Here is an 18995-nt window from a genome sequence, read left to right as displayed (position 1 = left end):
GGGCGCCTTCTGATGTCTTGTTTTGTCTGACCAGCTGTCCAAAGCTCAAAGCTGTGCGGTTTACAATGATGGAAGTAGACAAAAGTAGGAAACACTCTTTAAAAGTTGGGACCTGGATATCATTTGAGTTTTTGCTTCAGAATTGACTGGAATAATTAATCGTTTAGCAGAATAATTGCTAATTAATTTTCTGCCACAACACTACTAACTAATCACTAATCAAGTGATCGACTAATTGCTGCAGCTCTAAAAACAATAGTATGCTCCTTTTGATGCCTTGCACTTCTAAGTACAGTAAGTTCCTGTTCTATTGATCACTTGATGTGTCTTCTCGGCAGCCAAGAATGTATCAAGTGATTGTTGTTTAATCACTGCACAGTTGGGAGAGGTTGGAATTTATTTACTGGCCCCACAAGGTGCCGCAGCCGTAATAAAATGCAGAATGAGACAACCAAAATGGTCCATGTGGTGAAAGATCTGAACGTTTTCGCTTTCAATACGCACTCTGTTGTGGACACCTTTTATGTTGACACCTCATCCTGCTCAATTTTCTTCATTTCACAGTAAAGCTTCTGAAAGCGTCGTCCTACTCCCTCGTCTCAGCAGCACTTTTCTAAGCTCGACTCGGGGTTCTCCTGCCTCCTGAAAATAAACAGTAAATGAAACTACTATCAGGATTGTACTACACTCATGTTTTTTAACCTGTGGGAAAGTATGTATATCGCTAGTGTATTTCATATACACACTTTTTAAAGCTTATTGATGGCAATTACAGAACATGGAACAATGCACAGTTAAGTGTGTATCTAAAAAGACTGGAACATGTGGTTCCTCGACATTTTGTGTTTCTCTGTTTTCTATCAGAACAGAGAATCTCTTCTAGTAATCTCAGCTATCATCTCCCCTCTGGAAGAGACCGCTATTTTGCTCCTTCTCCCTCTCCCTCTGAACAAACCGATTTCATCGGCGCACAATTCACAGCAATTTAGCAGAGCAATTTGTTCCATGCATTGATGACCGCTGGTGTTTTACAAAGACGGGACTCGGGGGTGTTGGGGGTTGGGGATTGTGTGTCCAGGCAGAAGATTGGCCTGAGAGTTGGAAAAGATGGAGACAAATAATGACAGTGGGGGAAGAGACAAACGGATGTGAGAGATGGGTCGATGTTAGGGAGCTGTTTTCTCTCTCTTTTCTAAAAGTGAGAGCTGTGAGCTTTTTTTTTTGTGGAGAGAGAGAAAATTCAAAACCCTCAAATGCAGACAACAAAAGCACAAGCATGGCACCCGGACGCAGCTTTGGCCTCTGCCACTAGAGGCGGAGGTGGAGGCAGAGATGTTGATGTAAAGCAGCTCAGCAAGAATCAGAAGCGAGCTTTGGGAGTGGTGGGAGAGGACAAATGAGTGACGGGGATAAATGCGTTGTAGTAAGGAGAGGAAGGCAGACAACTCGAGGCAAAGACAGACACGAGCTTTCAAGGAAGAGAAGGATATCATTAGAGGGAGAAGAGATACTGTTAGGGCGAGAGGGTTGTGATATTAACCATTTAACACCTGTCTCTCAAGTAATACCCAGGAGCCAAGCACTTCATTGTCATTTCACACACATCAAGCTGTCTTCGATTCGGCTGATGGATTCTCTCTTAGTCCAGCAAAATGCCATTCAGGGGAAAAATCAGAAACAAGAGCCTAGCACAGATTGTGTGATTCGGATTTGGACGTAGCTCTCGTATTTAGTACCATTTGCCAAAACACAACCTAGATAGTCACAGACTTGTTAGTGTACTTTTCTGGCAGTACCTGTTTGCTCATCTGCTTGTTGTTTGTGCAAGAATGTCGTATGATCTGCTGAAACACATTTACATTTAACTGGCCAAGAGGCAGCACAGTATGTATATTGTAAACTGGTTCTTCTGTTGCTTCTTTGCATCTTTCACCAAGACATTCTGTGGGTGAACTGCACATCAGTTTTTAAGTTTATACCAAAGAGAAGCCAAGAAAGTCTCTGTTGTGTCATACTGAGTTTGATGAGATGTTCCCAAATATAAAAAGCCATATACCAAGACTACCATCACTTGACCTTAAAACAGAGCATCCCTGTATATGTGTGTGTGTGTGTGTGTGTGTGTGTGTGTGTGTGTGTGTGTGTGTGTGTGTGTAACAAGAAACAACATGGTGGGAGCCTGTGTTGAGTTTAATGCAGTTTGTAGCCTAAGGTCTGTTGTCAGGCTACCATGTCCCGCTTTCCGCTCCATTCGCTTCTGTTCCGTGTAAGATCATCCTGTTCCCTACTTGTTCCTCTCTTCCACCGTGCCCTTATAACAGTGTAGAGTTCTCGACAGTAATTGAGTGCTGTTGGAAAAAAGTCTGGATCGCTTTAAAAGAAAAGGTGGAGGTGGAGGGTGCGCAGAAGGGAGGTGTGGAGGGAGCGCTGTCGAGGAAAATAAGGAGGAGGCAGAACCAGTTTCCCTCAGAGCAGACTGTGAACACCATCATGTCTTACACTGGCATGTCTAGCAGGACCAGATGCATGACCAGATGGTGTGTTCACATATAATATTTACAATGTAAAATTACTGCAGAGATATATTTTCAGTTTTCATATCACATAAACCACCAATATGGAAGTCAATGTTTGGAGCCTGTTGTAACAAGACACATTGACGAAGAGCGTACATAACGACAGCTGCGGTAAGCTTATACACGTACATAAATTGTGGTTTCGTTGTCTTGTTCAGCAGCACATTCATAGCAGTTGTTGACAGCAGAGCATCACTCAATTTCCCCACACTGATTTTTTTTATTTTTGGTTCAGAAATTTTTAAATTTGAGTTTGCAGACGTTGTGAGAAGCGAGCACAGGCTCGCAGCACCGTATTCTCAAATCCCCTTTTCATAGAACGCTCCAACTATGTTGTTTATCCTTGAAATAATATTCTTACACGCACCAGCAGAGACAGAGTTGTTCTGTGTTTCTCCCTCAGCCGTGCAGGAAAACACAAACTGATACTTGCAGTATGTTTTAGACTTGGTGGTCTTTTCAGCTATTCCCATTCATACTGGAAGTTATTATTGCACATTTCTGTCCCAGATCTATTTCTGGGCGTTACTTCTTCTGAATAATAGGGTATCCAGGGAAATCTTTTATCACCTACCTTTTTATTAGCAGTGAGAAGGTGATACGTAGTTTGCTGACTATGTGGGAAAAATTGAGTTTTAGTTTTTACAGGAATAATTTGAAACTTCAGGAAATCTGAGTAGTTGCTTTTTTTTGCCAAGAGTTAGATGAGAATATTGATACCACTCCCACTCACTGCACAGTAAATGTGAAGCTGGTGTGAGCAGCCACTTAGCTTAGCTTAGCACCAAGACTGGAAACAGGAAGAAAAGTAAACAGTTGTGTCCAAAGGTAACAAAACCAGCACCTCTAAAGCTCACTAATTAACAAGTCACATCTTGTTTATTTAATCCTTACAAAAAACCCAGCTGTTAGCTCTTTTATGCTGGTTTTTGTGTCAGACTGTGCCTTGCTTGGGACCAGTAACTTCCTGGGGTCTCTACTGGTTGCCTGGCAACTGCTCAGAGTCAGGAAATAGTCAGTTTACTGCATTCAAAACTTCCTATAATTGGAGGGACCTGAAGAAGAGGAAATTCAAAAAGAATTAAATTAATTTAGAGGATTCAGTGCTAGATTGAAACCCCCAGTCTTATAGTACTGCATGTGACCCTCTAATGTCTTTTATATCCCACTATGGCCGGCCAGAATATGACACACTGCAGTACGTGCCGCTCCTCTGTGGGGCTGTTGGCTGTGTTTTTGTTCAGTGTGGTCACAGCTTGATAAATTACCCTCTTAGAAAACGCGGTGGGGGTTATCTGTCAGCATCACCATCTCTCTCTGCGTGCTCAGACACTGTCTGCCACCACTATCACTGGACACCACCACTAGCATTCTGTGAGTGTGTGTGTGTGAGACTGAATTATGCAAGATGGTGACAGAAGGAGCGTACATTATAGAAAGGATTGTTCCGCTTCTCAGCCGTGATGGGGATTTGTAACTTGCCTTGTAAACACACATGCAATTGCAAAGCAAGCAATTTAAAGAACAAATCAATGACAGGAGTACTTCTGTAGTTGATTATTTGATTGACAGAAGTTTAACCACTGATAATCATTTAAATTACTGATAAATTAGTTACACTTGGTTAGTTGCAATAGTTTACAGGTTAAGTTTAAAGCCATGTTAGGAGCCCAGTGAGGCTGTGCTTAGTAGTTCTGCACATTAGTAGTTATGTGACAAGAAAACAGAGAATTTGGCTTTTAAAAGCTGCACAAATCACTACAGGAAGAAAACAGGCAGAGGTGAGATGTTTAACAACAGTTGTGATCCTATGCAAAGACAAGCAGATAGAGGAAAATGAAAGTAAAAAATTGTGGACATAGATAGATATATTCTGTTGTCCTCAGTGCTTACAGGAGTAGCTTTGTCTCCTGCAACCTACTACTACTAATACTTGATCAATGAACACATATGTTTGCATTTGAGATTGTACTGAATACCCACTCGCAGTAATAGAATGATAAGCCAATAACTTGTGGATAGGAGTAGGAAAAGCACTACAGGAGGCCAGTGTTGCAATAAAGGATGTGTGACCTCAAGAAATCTTTCCATTTTACCCAGACACAGTCCATTTTCTTTCTGTCATTGCCCTAATTAAAAGAAATATCACCACCAAAGAAGATTCTTAGAGACTAATTTCTGTAATTTGACAATTAATTGGTCTTTTGAGAAATTCCTCATCTTCTTTTGGCATTCCCTGCCTGTGACAGGCTGCAGAGTGTCGATCAGGTCCCAGTCGTCTTCATGTTAGGCACAGCAGCGCTCTGAGCTAGATGCTAGCTCCAGCATGCTAACATGCTTGATGTTAAGCAGGTATAATGCCTACCATTTGTTAATTAGCAATAAACACAAAGTCACACTGAGGCTGATGGGAATGGAATGAGTTTTGCAGACATTTAGCTTTGAACCAAAGTATAAGATAAGTTGAACCAGCAATGTCTGTACAAAATTTCATTGCATTGAGTGTGGACCAAAGTGTTGGACCAACAGACTGACATTGCCTGCTATAGTTTCATGCCAGTTGCAGGCCTAAAAATGGAAAGTATTTGCTTGATTCTCTTTGTTCAATGTGACTTTTTGCTGCTTTTCTTTGATTTCTATCAAAAAAAAAAAGTTTATATGATAGTAATCTGTAGTTGCAGCCCTAGTTTACTGTGCAGTGCGGCCTCCTGTCTTATTGCCCAATTAGCAGAATCATATACTGTATGTGTGTATGATTGTGTTCTGTGTTGTTCTGTTAAGAGCAACTGAGCACAGAGATGGCCCTTTGTGTAGCTTCTGTCAGACTCTCACATTAATGAAGCACTATATTAATGAAAGCTACAGCCAATGCATGCTGCAGTTTCACTCAGGTAGAGAAGGGAGAGAAGGAAATACTTGGAAAGGAAGGAACACTGTTGTGTTCATGGTGCAAGGAGGAGGAGACAGGCAAAGCTACTGTACTGTGGCTAAGGATGTGTCTGCCTCTGCCATCCAAACAATCAGCAGACAGCACTCTGGGAGCTCATTACAGCAGCCTCTGAGCTGGGAGAGATGCTACAGCGGTGGGGGATCAGGGAGCCAGTTCAGTGAGCTCAGCCCCAGCTGCACTAACAGTCTTTCAGCGAGAGACGCCTGGGCATAGGCCGCCAGGATAAACCCACAGTGACAGCCCAGGATTTGCATGAGCTTCTCCTCCCATCCCACAAGCACTCGTTTAAATTCCGCAGAAACACAGGGACAAGAGTTTGGATGAGGGCGTGTGGGAGGTGTGCAGAGTCAAGCAAACACGGCATAACTTATGCTAAGCTGCAGCACAATTTCCGGCTGAATTTTGCTCCTTATCCACCATAGGTGATTCATGAAGGCTGATGCCCTGGAGTGCTGTGCCACTTGAGAACTACCTTGTGTTTTCCTGCTGCAGTATTCAACCGATGTCAAATACTGTGACGCTAGTAAATTTTAGTGAATGGCTGGTAGTTAAAGCATTGTCAAGGTCTTGTTAATCGTGTTATGTCTTTCATTGTGTGATGTCTCTTTTCCGGTTGGTCTTACTTCATCGGCCCCGTCCAATCCATTCTCTCCACCTTGATGTCGCCTCTAAGAGATTGTGCCTACATTTGTCCTCTCTTCCCACAGAGCCGCAGTCCACGGCATTCCCAGTCTACCCAGTCTGGGCTTGCCGACCAGGCCGCCAAGCTCTCCTTTGCCTCCGCTGAATCCTTGGAGACCATGTCGGAAGCCGACATCCCCCTTGGGTTCAACCGGATGAACCGATTTCGCCAGAGCCTGCCGCTGTCCCGCTCTGCCAGCCAGAATAAGCTACGATCTCCAGGTTAAGATCTGAAGCACTGCTGGCAGGCTCTGTCACAACACGCTGGTCGTACTCAAGGCAGATTTGCAGCTGTCTGTTTACTTCATGTAGCTGCTGATGTGAACCGCTGTGCTCGCAGAGAATTGGAAAGTGTTACACTCATTCACCGTAACAGTTTTAGTTTAGTCTAATTACTCTGCTACAGAGAACTGGAGAGTAGTGACTCATTAGATAACACAAATTTCTTAAATGGCTGCAGACACAATCCTGTATATTCCAAATGAATTCACGCAGAATGTGTCAGCAAACCTTGTTTCATGAAGTCTGTGCAGGTTTACTATTAGCTTGAATGTATAGTTTATTATATGCAGTATGGAGTTATCAAAGTGGACTGTTTTGTTTAGGAATTATTTTGGTGAAATACTGCTAACACATCTGTGTTAATCAATGCAGGACTGAGGGTTTGTTTTTGTGCAACTGCAAGAGTAAACAGAGTCGAGGACAGGTTTACTACAAAAGGGCCTTGGGAGTGTAAAGAGGATTAGTGCGAGGCTGGCCCAGACTCATAAAGACCAAGGTGTGGTGTTAGGTCAGGTACAGTGAGATAAAAAAAAGAAGTGGCAGTAAAACTAAAGAGGCAGTGAGTGAAGTGACTGATGAGTTCAGACACAAGTAGGACAGCAAATCGCCAGTCTCTCCTCTCCATGTCTCTTTACTAACCAATCTCTATGTTTTCTTCTCTCCCCAACTCGTCTTGACTTTTAATGATTGGTCTTTCTTTGCTTTGTTTGTTCTTTTTGTTTGTCCCACGGTGTATGAAGATGAATATTCAGGTTAGTCAGGCGTCAGACTCATCTTTACCTATAAAATCAGGGGTTACAGCATCTGACAAATTTCTGGGGTAATTTGATATCCATTATTGATATTTGATTTGATCAACATTTTGTTGAAAAAAAAAAGTAGTAGTAGTCAACCTTAGCTGTGAATTCTCACACAGCCTCCACAGTCCTATTCTCAAACTCATAAAGAAAGCACTGGTGTTTACTCTTGTCAGTGATTATTCCTGCTGATATGTGATGATAAAAATCAGCTGGATTCCGTAAACCAAAAGTCAGAACATTCTGAGTATAATTGACAACCATATCTTTCAAAATGGCAGAAAAAAATGCTACAAGATTTGACAGAATTGCTTTGCTAGTTATTATTTCCATCCACTGAAGCCATCGTCTTCGGACTCAGCCATCTCTCCCTTATCCCTCTCTTTTAGGTGTGCTGTTCCTGCAGTACGGAGATGAGACACGTCGGGTGCACATCACCCACGAGCTGAGCAGCCTGGACACGCTGCACGCTCTCATCGTGCACATGTTCCCTCAGAAGCTGACAGCAGGTATGTTGAAGTCACCCAACACGGCCATCTTGATCAAGGACGAGGCGCGCAACGTCTTCTACGAACTAGAAGACGTCCGAGACATCCAGGACCGCAGCATCATCAAGATTTACCGCAAGGAGCCAATCTACGCTTCCTATCCTGCTGCTGCACACCTTGCTAACGGAGACCTGAGGGTGAGGAAGGGGGACCTGGAGTTGGGGGAGGTGATGAGGGCAAACTGGGTTATTTTAGAGAAAGAATGCTGTCTGATCTCCTGCTAGTCGGATGTTTGACAACTGAGCTGACAGTGAGAGCCACTACAGTCTGCTGCGCTGCATGAAGAGGAGCAGTGCACCTTTTTGACAAGTTAATAGTGTTTTTTATATTTCATGGTAACTTTGACAGGTTGTTGCCGTGTATGTGGGTTAGTAATTTAACAGGTATTCCCCCTGGAAATGTATTTTCTTATCTTCAAGTAGGCCATCTGTTGCTGTGCAGACACCAGAGAACAATGTTCCTCTGTGAAATGAGCATATTTTAACATCTGAAGCTATTTCTGCTTCAGTGAAGATCAAGGAAGCCTGAGGGAGACCTTTTTTTAATTATTTTATACAAAACCCTGCTTACCATCTGCATTATTCACACAGTACTGCTATTAACCATGCAAACAGGTAGTGAAAAATGTCAGTTATGCCTGTGTGCACTGTGTGTGCATGTGTCGAGCTGTATGTTTTATGTGTATGTGTTTGTGCATGCTTACATGCTTGTTTATGTATGCAAGAAACATAAAAGGAAAAAGATGTAAAAACACAGCTGACCAGCACCTGTAAACTGTACATATACATTTTAATACAGCCTCAAACTGAGGGTGACTAGAAATCTTAAAGGCACTAGGATAAGCAACACTTTAACTGGCCAAACCCAAGAATCATCAAAGTTAGGCATCATCTTTTACACGATGTATGAGATGCACAGCCCATCACTTCTTTACAACTGCTGGAGATCAAAAAAAGGCTGCATTTTAACAAGCATCTTGCCGTTCTTTTGCTCCTGTGCCTGTTGTTTGTCTGGTGCTGCCTCGTGGAGCAGCATGGGATTTAAGCTACATTGTTATCTCTTTTGTTTCTTGTTTGAGTTGTGTCCATATAGTTTGTGCAAAGCAAACCACCTCATACAGCCGTGTGAATTTACAATATGGATGAGAATTTATCCCTGGGCATAAGCTAGCACAAATTCCTTTGTCACGCTCCAGTATTTTCTGTGTATTACATTGTGCCGCATGACAAGGGATAGCTAGGATGCTGAGAAGCCAATGAAAAGAAGAAAAACAGGGATGAGTGAGGCAACAAAAGTTGTTATGTGAGAGGAGAAAACAGAAGATTTGGCTTTTGAAAGCTGCACAAACAAGAAAAATCACAACAGGTGGAAACCAGAGGCAGAGGTCAGTTGAACATCAGAGCGTGTTTAACGATGTTGGGATGCTCTGCAGTTAGAAGCAGGTAGAGGAATGCTGGATGGAAAATGGTTGACATAGATATATTGAGTTGTCCTCACTATAAATCACTATGAAACTATGAGTAGCTCTGTCTCATGCATCCATTCACACTTGACAAGATAGAATCAATGCATAAGTTTAGATTTCAGATTGTACTGAATACCCACTTGTAGTAATGTAATGATAAGCCAATAACATTTGGATAAGAGAAGGAAAGGGACTACAGGACACTGGTGTTGGAATTAGGAATGCGTGACATCGCAAAATAATGATAACACAATCCGCACCAAAGAGGCTAAATTCTGCAATCTGACAAACAATTGGTCTTACGAGAAATTCCTCATCTTTTGGCATCCGCTGACTGTGACAGGCTGCCGAGTTTCAGCCAGATCTGCGTTGTCTTCATGTCAAGCTGACAGATTGGAAACGCGGTGCTCTCATCCGTAGGTCTCCATGGTAACCCTCCTCCCTGCTTGTTCGTTTCAGAGGGAGATGGTGTACTCCTCTCGTGACTCCTCCCCAACTCGCCGCCTCAACACGCTCCCCTCCTCTACGGCCTCAGCGTCCTCTGGCTCTCCATCCCGCTCACGCCTCTCCTACAGCGGGGGTCGACCTCCATCCTTCGCAGGGTCCCATCCCCAGCATGAACAGCCCCGACATCCCCACCATCCCGCAGCCGGCCACAGTGCCAACGCAGGCCTGTCTCCCTCGCCCAGCGCCATCCTGGAGCGCCGCGACGTCAAGCCAGACGAGGAAGTTTCCGCTAAAAACATGGCCCTGATGAAGAACGAGGGGCTGTATGCAGATCCCTACAGCCTGATGCACGAGGGCCGCCTCAGCATCGCCTCCACCCAGTCGTTAGCTGCCATCGGAGACCCCTTTAGCTTCCCTGTTTCAAGTGGCCTGTACCGGCGTGGCTCTGTGCGCTCACTCAGCACCTACTCAGCTGCTGCTCTTCAGGGGGACCTGGAGGACTCCCTCTACAAGCCTGGAGGTTCACTCTACTCTGACACATACTCCTCAGCCACACTGGGCATGGGTTTTCGCATGCCGCCCTCATCCCCGCAGAAAATCCCAGACATGCAGCTGAGAGACAGGGACTCATATTCCAGCTCACCCAGCAGAGCCTCACCTGTCAGGCAGACCTTCCGCAAGGACTCGGCCTCCTCCTCTGTGTTTGTGGAGAGCCCAAAGTCGAGGCCAAGCTCCAGCTCAGAGCCTCTGTGTCTGACAGCCGGGCCTGGGGAAGGCGGCCGGGCTACGCCTGGCTTTGGTTCTTCAATGTCTGGACAAGACCCTGACAGCAGCAGGTCAGTGTAAGTCTGTGTGGTGAATTCCATTAAGGTGTGTTGTACTGTTTAAAGACAGTCCTGAAAACTGTTACTCCTTAATCAGTTTCTGGTTCTTGCATGAACATAATATTATCTGCTTAAAATACTGGTTATTTTGCATTTAAGGTTTCTGCATTTGTGTTTTATCTGTTTTTTTCTCACTGTTTTTAAGTGGGCAGGGCTGTGCTGGAAAAAGGCGATTGCATATGCAGTTTCCATGGACAAATCTGATTGGTTGCTACATGAAATTTGACCAAACCACCCTCACAAAATCCTAATTAGGAGGATCAGCAGAATTTTAAATGTCTTCAACTATTTTTGTGGACATTTTTTTCACTTAACCTTTGTTTGTGACTTACTTGATTACACGCATTTAATTTTACAAAGAAACTCTTGAAATTTGAAACTGGTACCATTAAATCATTTTTGCTTACTCTGCAGCACTGTGTGTTGCATTTACAGCAAAACAATTGTCAGTTTTCATGTAATGTGTTCATCTGCCTTTACCTCAATATGTTGAGCGTCTGGTGATATGTGGTATTTGCTTTGGCAGGGATCACCGTCTGGAGCGGATGGAGGCGATGGAGAAGCAGATAGCCAGCCTTACTGGTCTCGTCCAGAGTGTGCTGACCAGAGCACCAGACAGTGACAGCACGTAAGACTCTCCATTATACCCCATTAACCCTCCAAAACTCACAGACACAGCTTCGGCTCAGACATGTAGGCAGCATTATCGACAGGAACAGCAGCAGGCTATTATCAGAGCCATTATCAGCTCCATAGCAGTGAAGTGCTACATTACTTTGTGTGAGCACAGCACAAGTACAGCGCAATAAACGCTAGCTGCAGGGCGCGGTGCTATTGATTTATGTATTGATACATAGAGATGTGTAAGATAGCTTTTCAGTCGAGTTTCTCATTTGCATTGAACATTGTTACCATGTCACCCTCATGAACACAATAGGGGCTCCATAACAAGAAGATAACTTTTTAATTTAGTCAGTCTGATAGTGTCCAGGAGTAGTGCTGTTAGCGTTAGCACTGTAATTGCCTTGCCCTGTGGCCGTTGATCCTCAGATGCGGCCTGCTGCGTCTCTGCATGATGGCGGGCTGCCCTCCGGACCAAGGGACGGAGTTCTCACGGCCATTACCTTTCTCTTCCAGCGAGAAGACCGAAACCAACAGCGACGGCTCCGCCACTGGAAGTGAGTACAGCGGCGTAACCGTGACCCGGTTTCTCACAAGCCTTCTTGTTACTAACACCGCTGCCATACTAATCTCTACAATGTTGTTTTAACTGATTCATTTTCCTGAAAACTATGCACCAGAATTTATACAGGATAATGGACACAAAGCAGTGATGGTGAGCTCCTGGTTTGTGCAAATTTACCTGACAAACGAGGACATGTCATCAGTCCAGGAAGCTGCAGTCTTTATCGTCTGGTTGGTTCAGTTAAGGAGTTCAATACTTAAGGAGTTGGTCATTTGGTTCGTGTTCACATTGATTTTTAACTAACGAACCAAAAGCTGTTAACATGTTGTTAGAGACTGACAGGTAACTAATTGATTGGACAGCTTTGGTGAGTGTCATCAGGGCGCACATGTGGAATCAAATTCAGGTTCTCTGGCGTCACTTAAAGCTAATGAAGAAATAATTATGAGCATTATTAGATTAAAAAGATGATATACGTAGAGACGGATGAAAAGGAGGTGACTTGTGCTGCAGTATTACTGTCACTACGTCACACACTTTTTAATGTACTAGATGAACTAACTACTGATGTGCATACACGTTACCATGATTGCCTAATGATTTGCATAATTATATAACCTGCATCGCTTATACAGATTCTTTATTGTGTGGTCACTTCTGTACAGTTCAAAACCAGCAGATGGATTTAATAGTTTTCAGCTTTTGAAATCATGCTAAAACCACCTAAATACTATCGAAATATGCTGTAGTTGGTCTGTTTGCTTCCAGACCACAAATGAACCACACCAGAGTTCACTTAGAAGCATACCAAGACCCCCTTTTCATGTCCCCTCACCCCAGTTAGTTTAGTCCACACCCGAGTTCGACAGCTTTCACACCAACCCAAACAAAGCAAACTAAACATCAGAGTTCAGTTAAACTGAACCAAACAGGTTAGATGTGATCACACTCTTAAACACTCACTGAGATTCCTGCCTCGTTCATCCCTCTTTCTTTTTTGCTATCTTTGTCTTTCACCAACTACTAAAGTTGAGGAGTTTCATTTCAAATGATTCAAACTAATAAAAAAATATGGCTGGTCAAATCCACTTTATAGGTTTGTTAAAGTTAGGGGCCATTGCAAAATTTTACAGTCCAGTCCAATGCCTGGACAAAAGTACAGAGTATTGTCTTGCTCAGTCAGATGAAAAAAGTATTAATTTGATCAATTTGTCCTGTATGGAGGAGTTTTTAGCCTCATAAGGCAGAAATACAGGAAGCGGGGGGGCTGGTGAAGCTCAGTCAAAAACAAAAAAATATAGCATCTGACAGCTTTGAGCTGTTGAAAGGTGTTATAGAAACAAACAAACATACAAGACTGCTAACATAACCTTCTTAGCAAGGTAATAAGACAGACAGCTTTGAAGTATTTGGAGGGTTTATTTTTCCCTTTTGACTGCCTCTTTACTGGATGTGCAGAGACTGAATTTTATGTCACTTTAACTTACAAAAAAAATGTTTTTCAGCGTAGAAAATTTAATGTACCTTTCAACAGGTGTAGCTTATACATACTGAAGCATTCCTGAATAAACCCTTTATCTTCCTGCTTTCTTTTTATTCCTCTCATCCTAGTTTCTGTCCCTTTTTCTCTCGTCCATAATTTTGTAGCAGCGTTTTGGCACAAACAGACCTTTTCTGTGGCCAGACCTTCGCAAGGCCAGTGCAAGGACATAGTTGAAACTTCCTCACGAGCTGACACGCTGCCAAAAGACTAAGCCATCACAGGGTCGTTTCCTCTGCTGTAGTCAATAAAAATGATCATCATTCTGTAAAAATTAACTGTAAAGACTTTCCTCTCCTCGTTGTCTCTCTATCACCCTCACATTAATTTCTCTGTAACTGGCTCACTCTTTCTATATTCCAGCTGGACGGCTGAAGAAGAAAGGTAGTTGCCATCTCCTTCTCTATCACCCTTTTTATTTCTCCTTTCGGACATCTCCCATGGCTCTCTGCTCTCTGTATGGGTGTGTGGTGTTGCTGGGTAGCTGGCGGTGTCTATCCTCACGTTTTCCTCCTGGTTGGTTTCCTGGAGAACGGACCCCTCTCGTCCTGTCTCTACTTTTTGAATTTCTGCTTGTTTTGTTTGTTTTTCCTTTGGGAATTTCAGAAGGCTGTTGTGTCACAGACTAGGCACTCCTTTGTAAATGTGTATATGAGTGTGTGTGTGTGGGTGAGAGAGAGAGATAGAGTGTGTGTAGCATATATGTGTGGCAGAATAGTTGGGGAGTCAATGGCCATACTCACAAAGCCCTGTAAGATAAGAGCATGGTTATTCCCCTGTGTGTCACTACTGAATAGACTAATTGCACTTCTATATGGGTTACTAATAGCATGAGCTCACATTCCTCCCAGTGGGCTATTAAAGTTTTGTGAATATGGCACCTTTTTTTTTTTTACATTCACACACTGTATTTGTTCCAGTGTGGGTTTGTGTCAAAATTTTCTGTATATGTAAATTTCTTTGGGCGGTCGTGCTGTGTGTATGTTCCTGTTTGTACCGCGTGTCATGCTGACTGACTGCAAATCTCACCGGAGCACAGCCCAGCAAACTAACCAATTTGTTTCCGATGACCTCCTGCTGACCCCCCGTGTCCTGCTCTGTGATTGGCAGCTAATACACCATCAGCACCTCTAGCTCTGATGCCGCCGCCACCTTCAAACACAACCCAGGTGAACAGCATCGGCCGCTTGCAGATGCAGCTCCACCTGCACGGCCTCCAGCAAAACGCCACAGACCTGCGCAAACAGCTCACCCAGCTACGCAAGACACAGGTATACAGTCTATCCATCGATAAAAGCCATTAATCTGATGTTTCTCAAAGAGTCTGTTCCTCCAGATTCTAGTGGCATCTAGCCAGGCTGATAGATATTTTCATTTGCCACGTTTTTTGAAATATTTCTATAATATTCTCACAATGTGTCTCTTTTTCCCTGCTGTTCCATGTTTTAGACCTCTTTTTAATATAGTTTTATATCACCAGCTGGCTTTTACAAGCATTGCTGCATACAACAGTCAGTTTGCACCTGCACACATGCTGGTAGAGGGCTTCTATGATACCTGCTGCCAAATGCTGTTTATTCTTTGGTGTGTGGATTTACATATAAATTGCATACAATTTACATGGACACTTCTGCTCCTCCTGTATCCCATGATCCTTTGTGTCAGTAGAGGAAAAGTTGTTGTAACATGTGCAGTCATACTGCATATTTTGTCCCCATACTGTTTACTGGAGAATGCCATATAGCAGTTACTGTGTGCAGTGTTTGTAAACGACTGCTGTTTGCAACATTTATGAACACCAGCTGGTGATAATAGAACGATGTTAAAAGAGGTACAACACATCGAACAGCAGGGGAAGCGAGACAAAATTATGAACTAATAATCGGCTTTCCATAGCTTGCTTATCCAGGTGATGCATATCCAAGGAGGGCAACTGGACTTTGTTGTAGAAACTTGAAAACGTTTCGCCTCTCATCCATAGGGCTTCTTCTGTTCTGACTGGCTGCTAGGGAGTCCCGGATATTTAACCCCGGTGAAGTCATTATCACGGTCACTGAAACCACTTGGGTGTGGCTTGCTGTGTGAACAACAGTTGTTAAGGTTGTCACATGAGGCCGACTGTGAAAAGTTGTTAAATCTCCTGGGAAAGGATGAAAGGACAGCATTGTATGAGGGGGATAAGTGGTGCCGTAGACCTCCTCCTCTGTTGAGGAATGGTTCACTATTTGTACATGAATAGCCTCCTTCACTCCTTAGCAGTGTGTCCTTTCAGAAACAATGATTACGCTGTATAATCCACAGACAGAGCATTAACTGTGAGTCACTAGTGGTCCCCATAAAAACTGTTGACTGCATGTTCAGTGGATGGTCCACAGTATCTGGGACTCTGTTTCTGTGTCAACAGGTTGAGATGAATCCAATCATTTTCAGCGAATCAAGTAGCATCATTTTGAATGGTGTGAATGCAGTGCTCAGAGCAGTTCTTTGCAGGGTCCCATATATCTCACTGTTGGCATGCAAATGAATACAGAATATAGTGTAAGACCACACTACACATGTGGTTTGCTTTGAGGTCCACAGATTGTTAGTTGCAGAAAACTGCAAAATTAGTCCCCAATATTTTGAATATTTCTACATATCAACTTAAGTTTTTGTGATGCATAATTATACTGTATTACAGTAATTCAACGCATGTGTATGCAGGAGCAGTCGCTTTGATGTTTATTTGATCAGCACTTCAATACTGTACCTACAGTAAATAACACCTGCACGTTCGCGTAGCTGTGCCGCATGACACATTGAGAGCATTGTGTCTTTTGAGGATTAATAATGAAACTGAACGTGTGAAAGATAAAAGCTGAATTCACACTGCATGTCATTTTATAGAGAAACAGAATTTCATGGTATATGCAGAATCACATTAAATGCCACAAGGAAGGGTTAAGAGAAATATGGAGATGAGGTCCTCATTTATTCCATTTATCTCTGATGCAAGGGATGCCATGGTTACTGTAGGAGGAGTCCGGAAGCAATGCTGAGTTAAATGCTTTCAGTGGCAGGGGAGAGGATTCAAGTCTCTTGCAGTGGAAAAAGAGAAAGGAAGAGAAATAGGAGTGACAGATGATAGGCATGCAGCGCTTTTATTTCCTCCCTGACAGCAGTCACAAGGGCTTGTTGAACTGGCTAAGCAGCATAGAGAGAGCCAAACAGCCGAGCCTGTGCTGTGCGCGCAGAGAACAGTTTGCTGTTTACCTGTATGTGTACCCAAGTGTGACCTCTGCACCTGGACCCATATTGTTGCCCGTGGCGATGGCCAGCAGCTTAAATTTTACATGTGGCTTATGAATAATACAGAGCGAGCGTGCAGCAGAGACAGGCAGCTGGGAGAGAGGGAGCACGGTGCCGGAAGATTAAAAAAGAAAAAGAAAGATAAAAATTCTAAATATTTTTTTGATATATAAATATTTTTAAGAATATTATCATATTCCCTGTGTTTGACCTGCTGCAATATAATGGAGAATACTTGGTAATTTTGATTATCAGTGATATTGTTGCCTTGTTCCACTTCCTGGAACATAAGGCTGATCAATTATTAATTTCTCTTGCTTACCAGGTGCTTTCATCTCAGGGAGTTGTATTACAGGCAAAAGTCCTGTAGAATATTCCATTCATAACACTGAGAGGGATCCAAGTTCACACTCAGTGCTTCTGCCATGGACATCCTTCATTCTCCTCAGGGCATCTTTCTGTATTAGGGGAAATATTGTACCGATACACATGCTGACACGCACACACCACAGATGAAACTACTGGCTACAAAAAATCACAAGCAATGCCTGAAAAACATATAATCAGTAAAGGATAGAGCAAAATGTTCCTCTGGCGTAACTATGCAGAGAAGGTCATGAAGTAAAACATGAGGCCACAGTCTGCCTTCTTAAGGAAGGGACAGAACAAAATGTGCACTTGCTGTAAATCTCTGAGGTCTGTTTTGAAAAGCCTTAGGCAACTGCAGTTCTCCTCCATGTTGTCCTGTTGTTATGCAGATTTCATAAATAAAACAAGCTATTCTCGTGAGGATAGCAGGTTAACATTGATACGATTAATTTCCAAATAGTTTCTGAGTGTACAGCATGCCCTCCTGAAGTAAGAGCAGTGTGATCTCTAACACTGGGTGTGTGTGTGTGTGTGTGTGTGTGTGTGTGTGTGTGTGTGTGTGTGTGTGTGTGTGTGAGAGTGCGCGCACAGCTGGAGAACCAGGACTCGGTGCGAACCCTGTTGAAGCGGACAGAAGCGGAGCTGAACGTGCGTGTGGCTGACGCTCTGAGGAAGCAGGAGGATCCTCTGCAGAGACAGCGCCTCCTGGTGGAGGAAGAGAGACTGAAGTACCTCAATGAGGAAGAGCTCATCATCCAGCAGCTCCAGTCAGTGAAATATAAGTGTTGAGCAATAATGTCAGACAGTGGTTGTAGAATAGTAGAACTAGTAAGTAATCAATAATAATCCAAACAAAAATAGGTGCATTTATACCAATATAAATGGCTTTGGTCAGTGTATTAAATATATAAGATGGCAGTTATCTGGTTTTATCTTGCTCTTATCACATATTTCATAATTGCTTCAAACATGAAAAAATTTCATATCTGTTTTATAATTAGACGACTTACAGGGTGACGCAGTGACGCGATGAAATTGTAACTGTAATTAAGCCCGGCATAGAGCAAGATGCTTATTAAGATCTGAGGTATGAGACAGTCCAGCAACTAATTGAAGTGACTACAAAACCAGAGCTGAGAGCTACCTTGCGATTTAATAATCAGATAACTTGCTTCTGTCTCATATGTGGAAATGTTCACTGTGATAATGATTCGTGGATCTCTCTGTGAGCGGCAGAAGAGTTCCTGAATCACTCGGAGCGGCATTTTGATTGCAGACTAATTGGTTGAACTGTTAGATGATCTCTGCTAATCAATGCCTCTTTCTCAGCCTGGCTAATGGCCAATTTATTTCGGTTAATTATACACAGAACTTTGATTTATTACATAACTTAAGGCAGATTTATGTGACATAAGTCTGGCCAGACCAGACACACACTCAATATTAGCTGAACAAACTCACATCGGTATAGATTCTCTGTCCCACTTTTTCCCTCAGTTGTTGCATGAAACTTTTAAATACCCGTTCATACTCCTCCAGTTCAGCTGTCCAGAACTGTCGCTCTAGCTGCCAGTTGATTGAGAGACAGTTTATTGGCTGACGTTTTGCGGAAAATCAAATAGCATAATTCTGGGATAAATATTCAGTCGAATTTAAGTGTAGCGGAGGAATCCCTGGTGTTCAGCCTTCTGTCTGTTCCATCTCAGCGACCTGGAGAAGTCAGTGGAGGAGATCCAGAAGGAGTCGTCTGTCAACCACAAGCTGGTGACGGTGCAGGAGCTGGAGGAGAAGGCCACTGTTCTGAGAAAGCTGGGAGAAACACTCACAGAACTAAAAAGTGAGTCATGCTGGCACATTTCACATTCTGTGCACAGGCACAAAACAGAAAACGCAGTCTTTTACTCTGGCAGACACTTTATAATGCACTAATTACTCACAAAGGCACTGATTATCTTTTAGTCACCCACAGCCAGTCTGTCAAA

At 43.2% G+C, this 18995-nt stretch overlaps 1 protein-coding gene across 1 annotated transcript in view; it reads left to right on the top strand.

The window, feature by feature from the left end:
• Positions 1–18995, top strand: part of si:ch211-278a6.1 (SRC kinase signaling inhibitor 1) — a 40065-nt gene that overhangs the window by 7797 nt on the left and 13273 nt on the right. Inside the window, exons 4-13 of the mRNA XM_041957608.1 lie at positions 6234–6429; positions 7230–7241; positions 7676–7971; positions 9759–10582; positions 11157–11258; positions 11681–11808; positions 13720–13740; positions 14467–14627; positions 17605–17780; positions 18720–18850. Coding sequence (XP_041813542.1) covers positions 6234–6429; positions 7230–7241; positions 7676–7971; positions 9759–10582; positions 11157–11258; positions 11681–11808; positions 13720–13740; positions 14467–14627; positions 17605–17780; positions 18720–18850 — 2047 coding nt within the window. The remainder of the gene's footprint in view (positions 1–6233; positions 6430–7229; positions 7242–7675; positions 7972–9758; positions 10583–11156; positions 11259–11680; positions 11809–13719; positions 13741–14466; positions 14628–17604; positions 17781–18719; positions 18851–18995) is intronic.

The sequence above is a fragment of the Chelmon rostratus genome, chromosome 17 (assembly GCF_017976325.1).
Source record: "Chelmon rostratus isolate fCheRos1 chromosome 17, fCheRos1.pri, whole genome shotgun sequence".
NCBI classification, from domain to species: Eukaryota; Metazoa; Chordata; class Actinopteri; order Chaetodontiformes; family Chaetodontidae; genus Chelmon; species Chelmon rostratus.
This window is presented reverse-complemented; position numbering and strand designations above follow the sequence as displayed.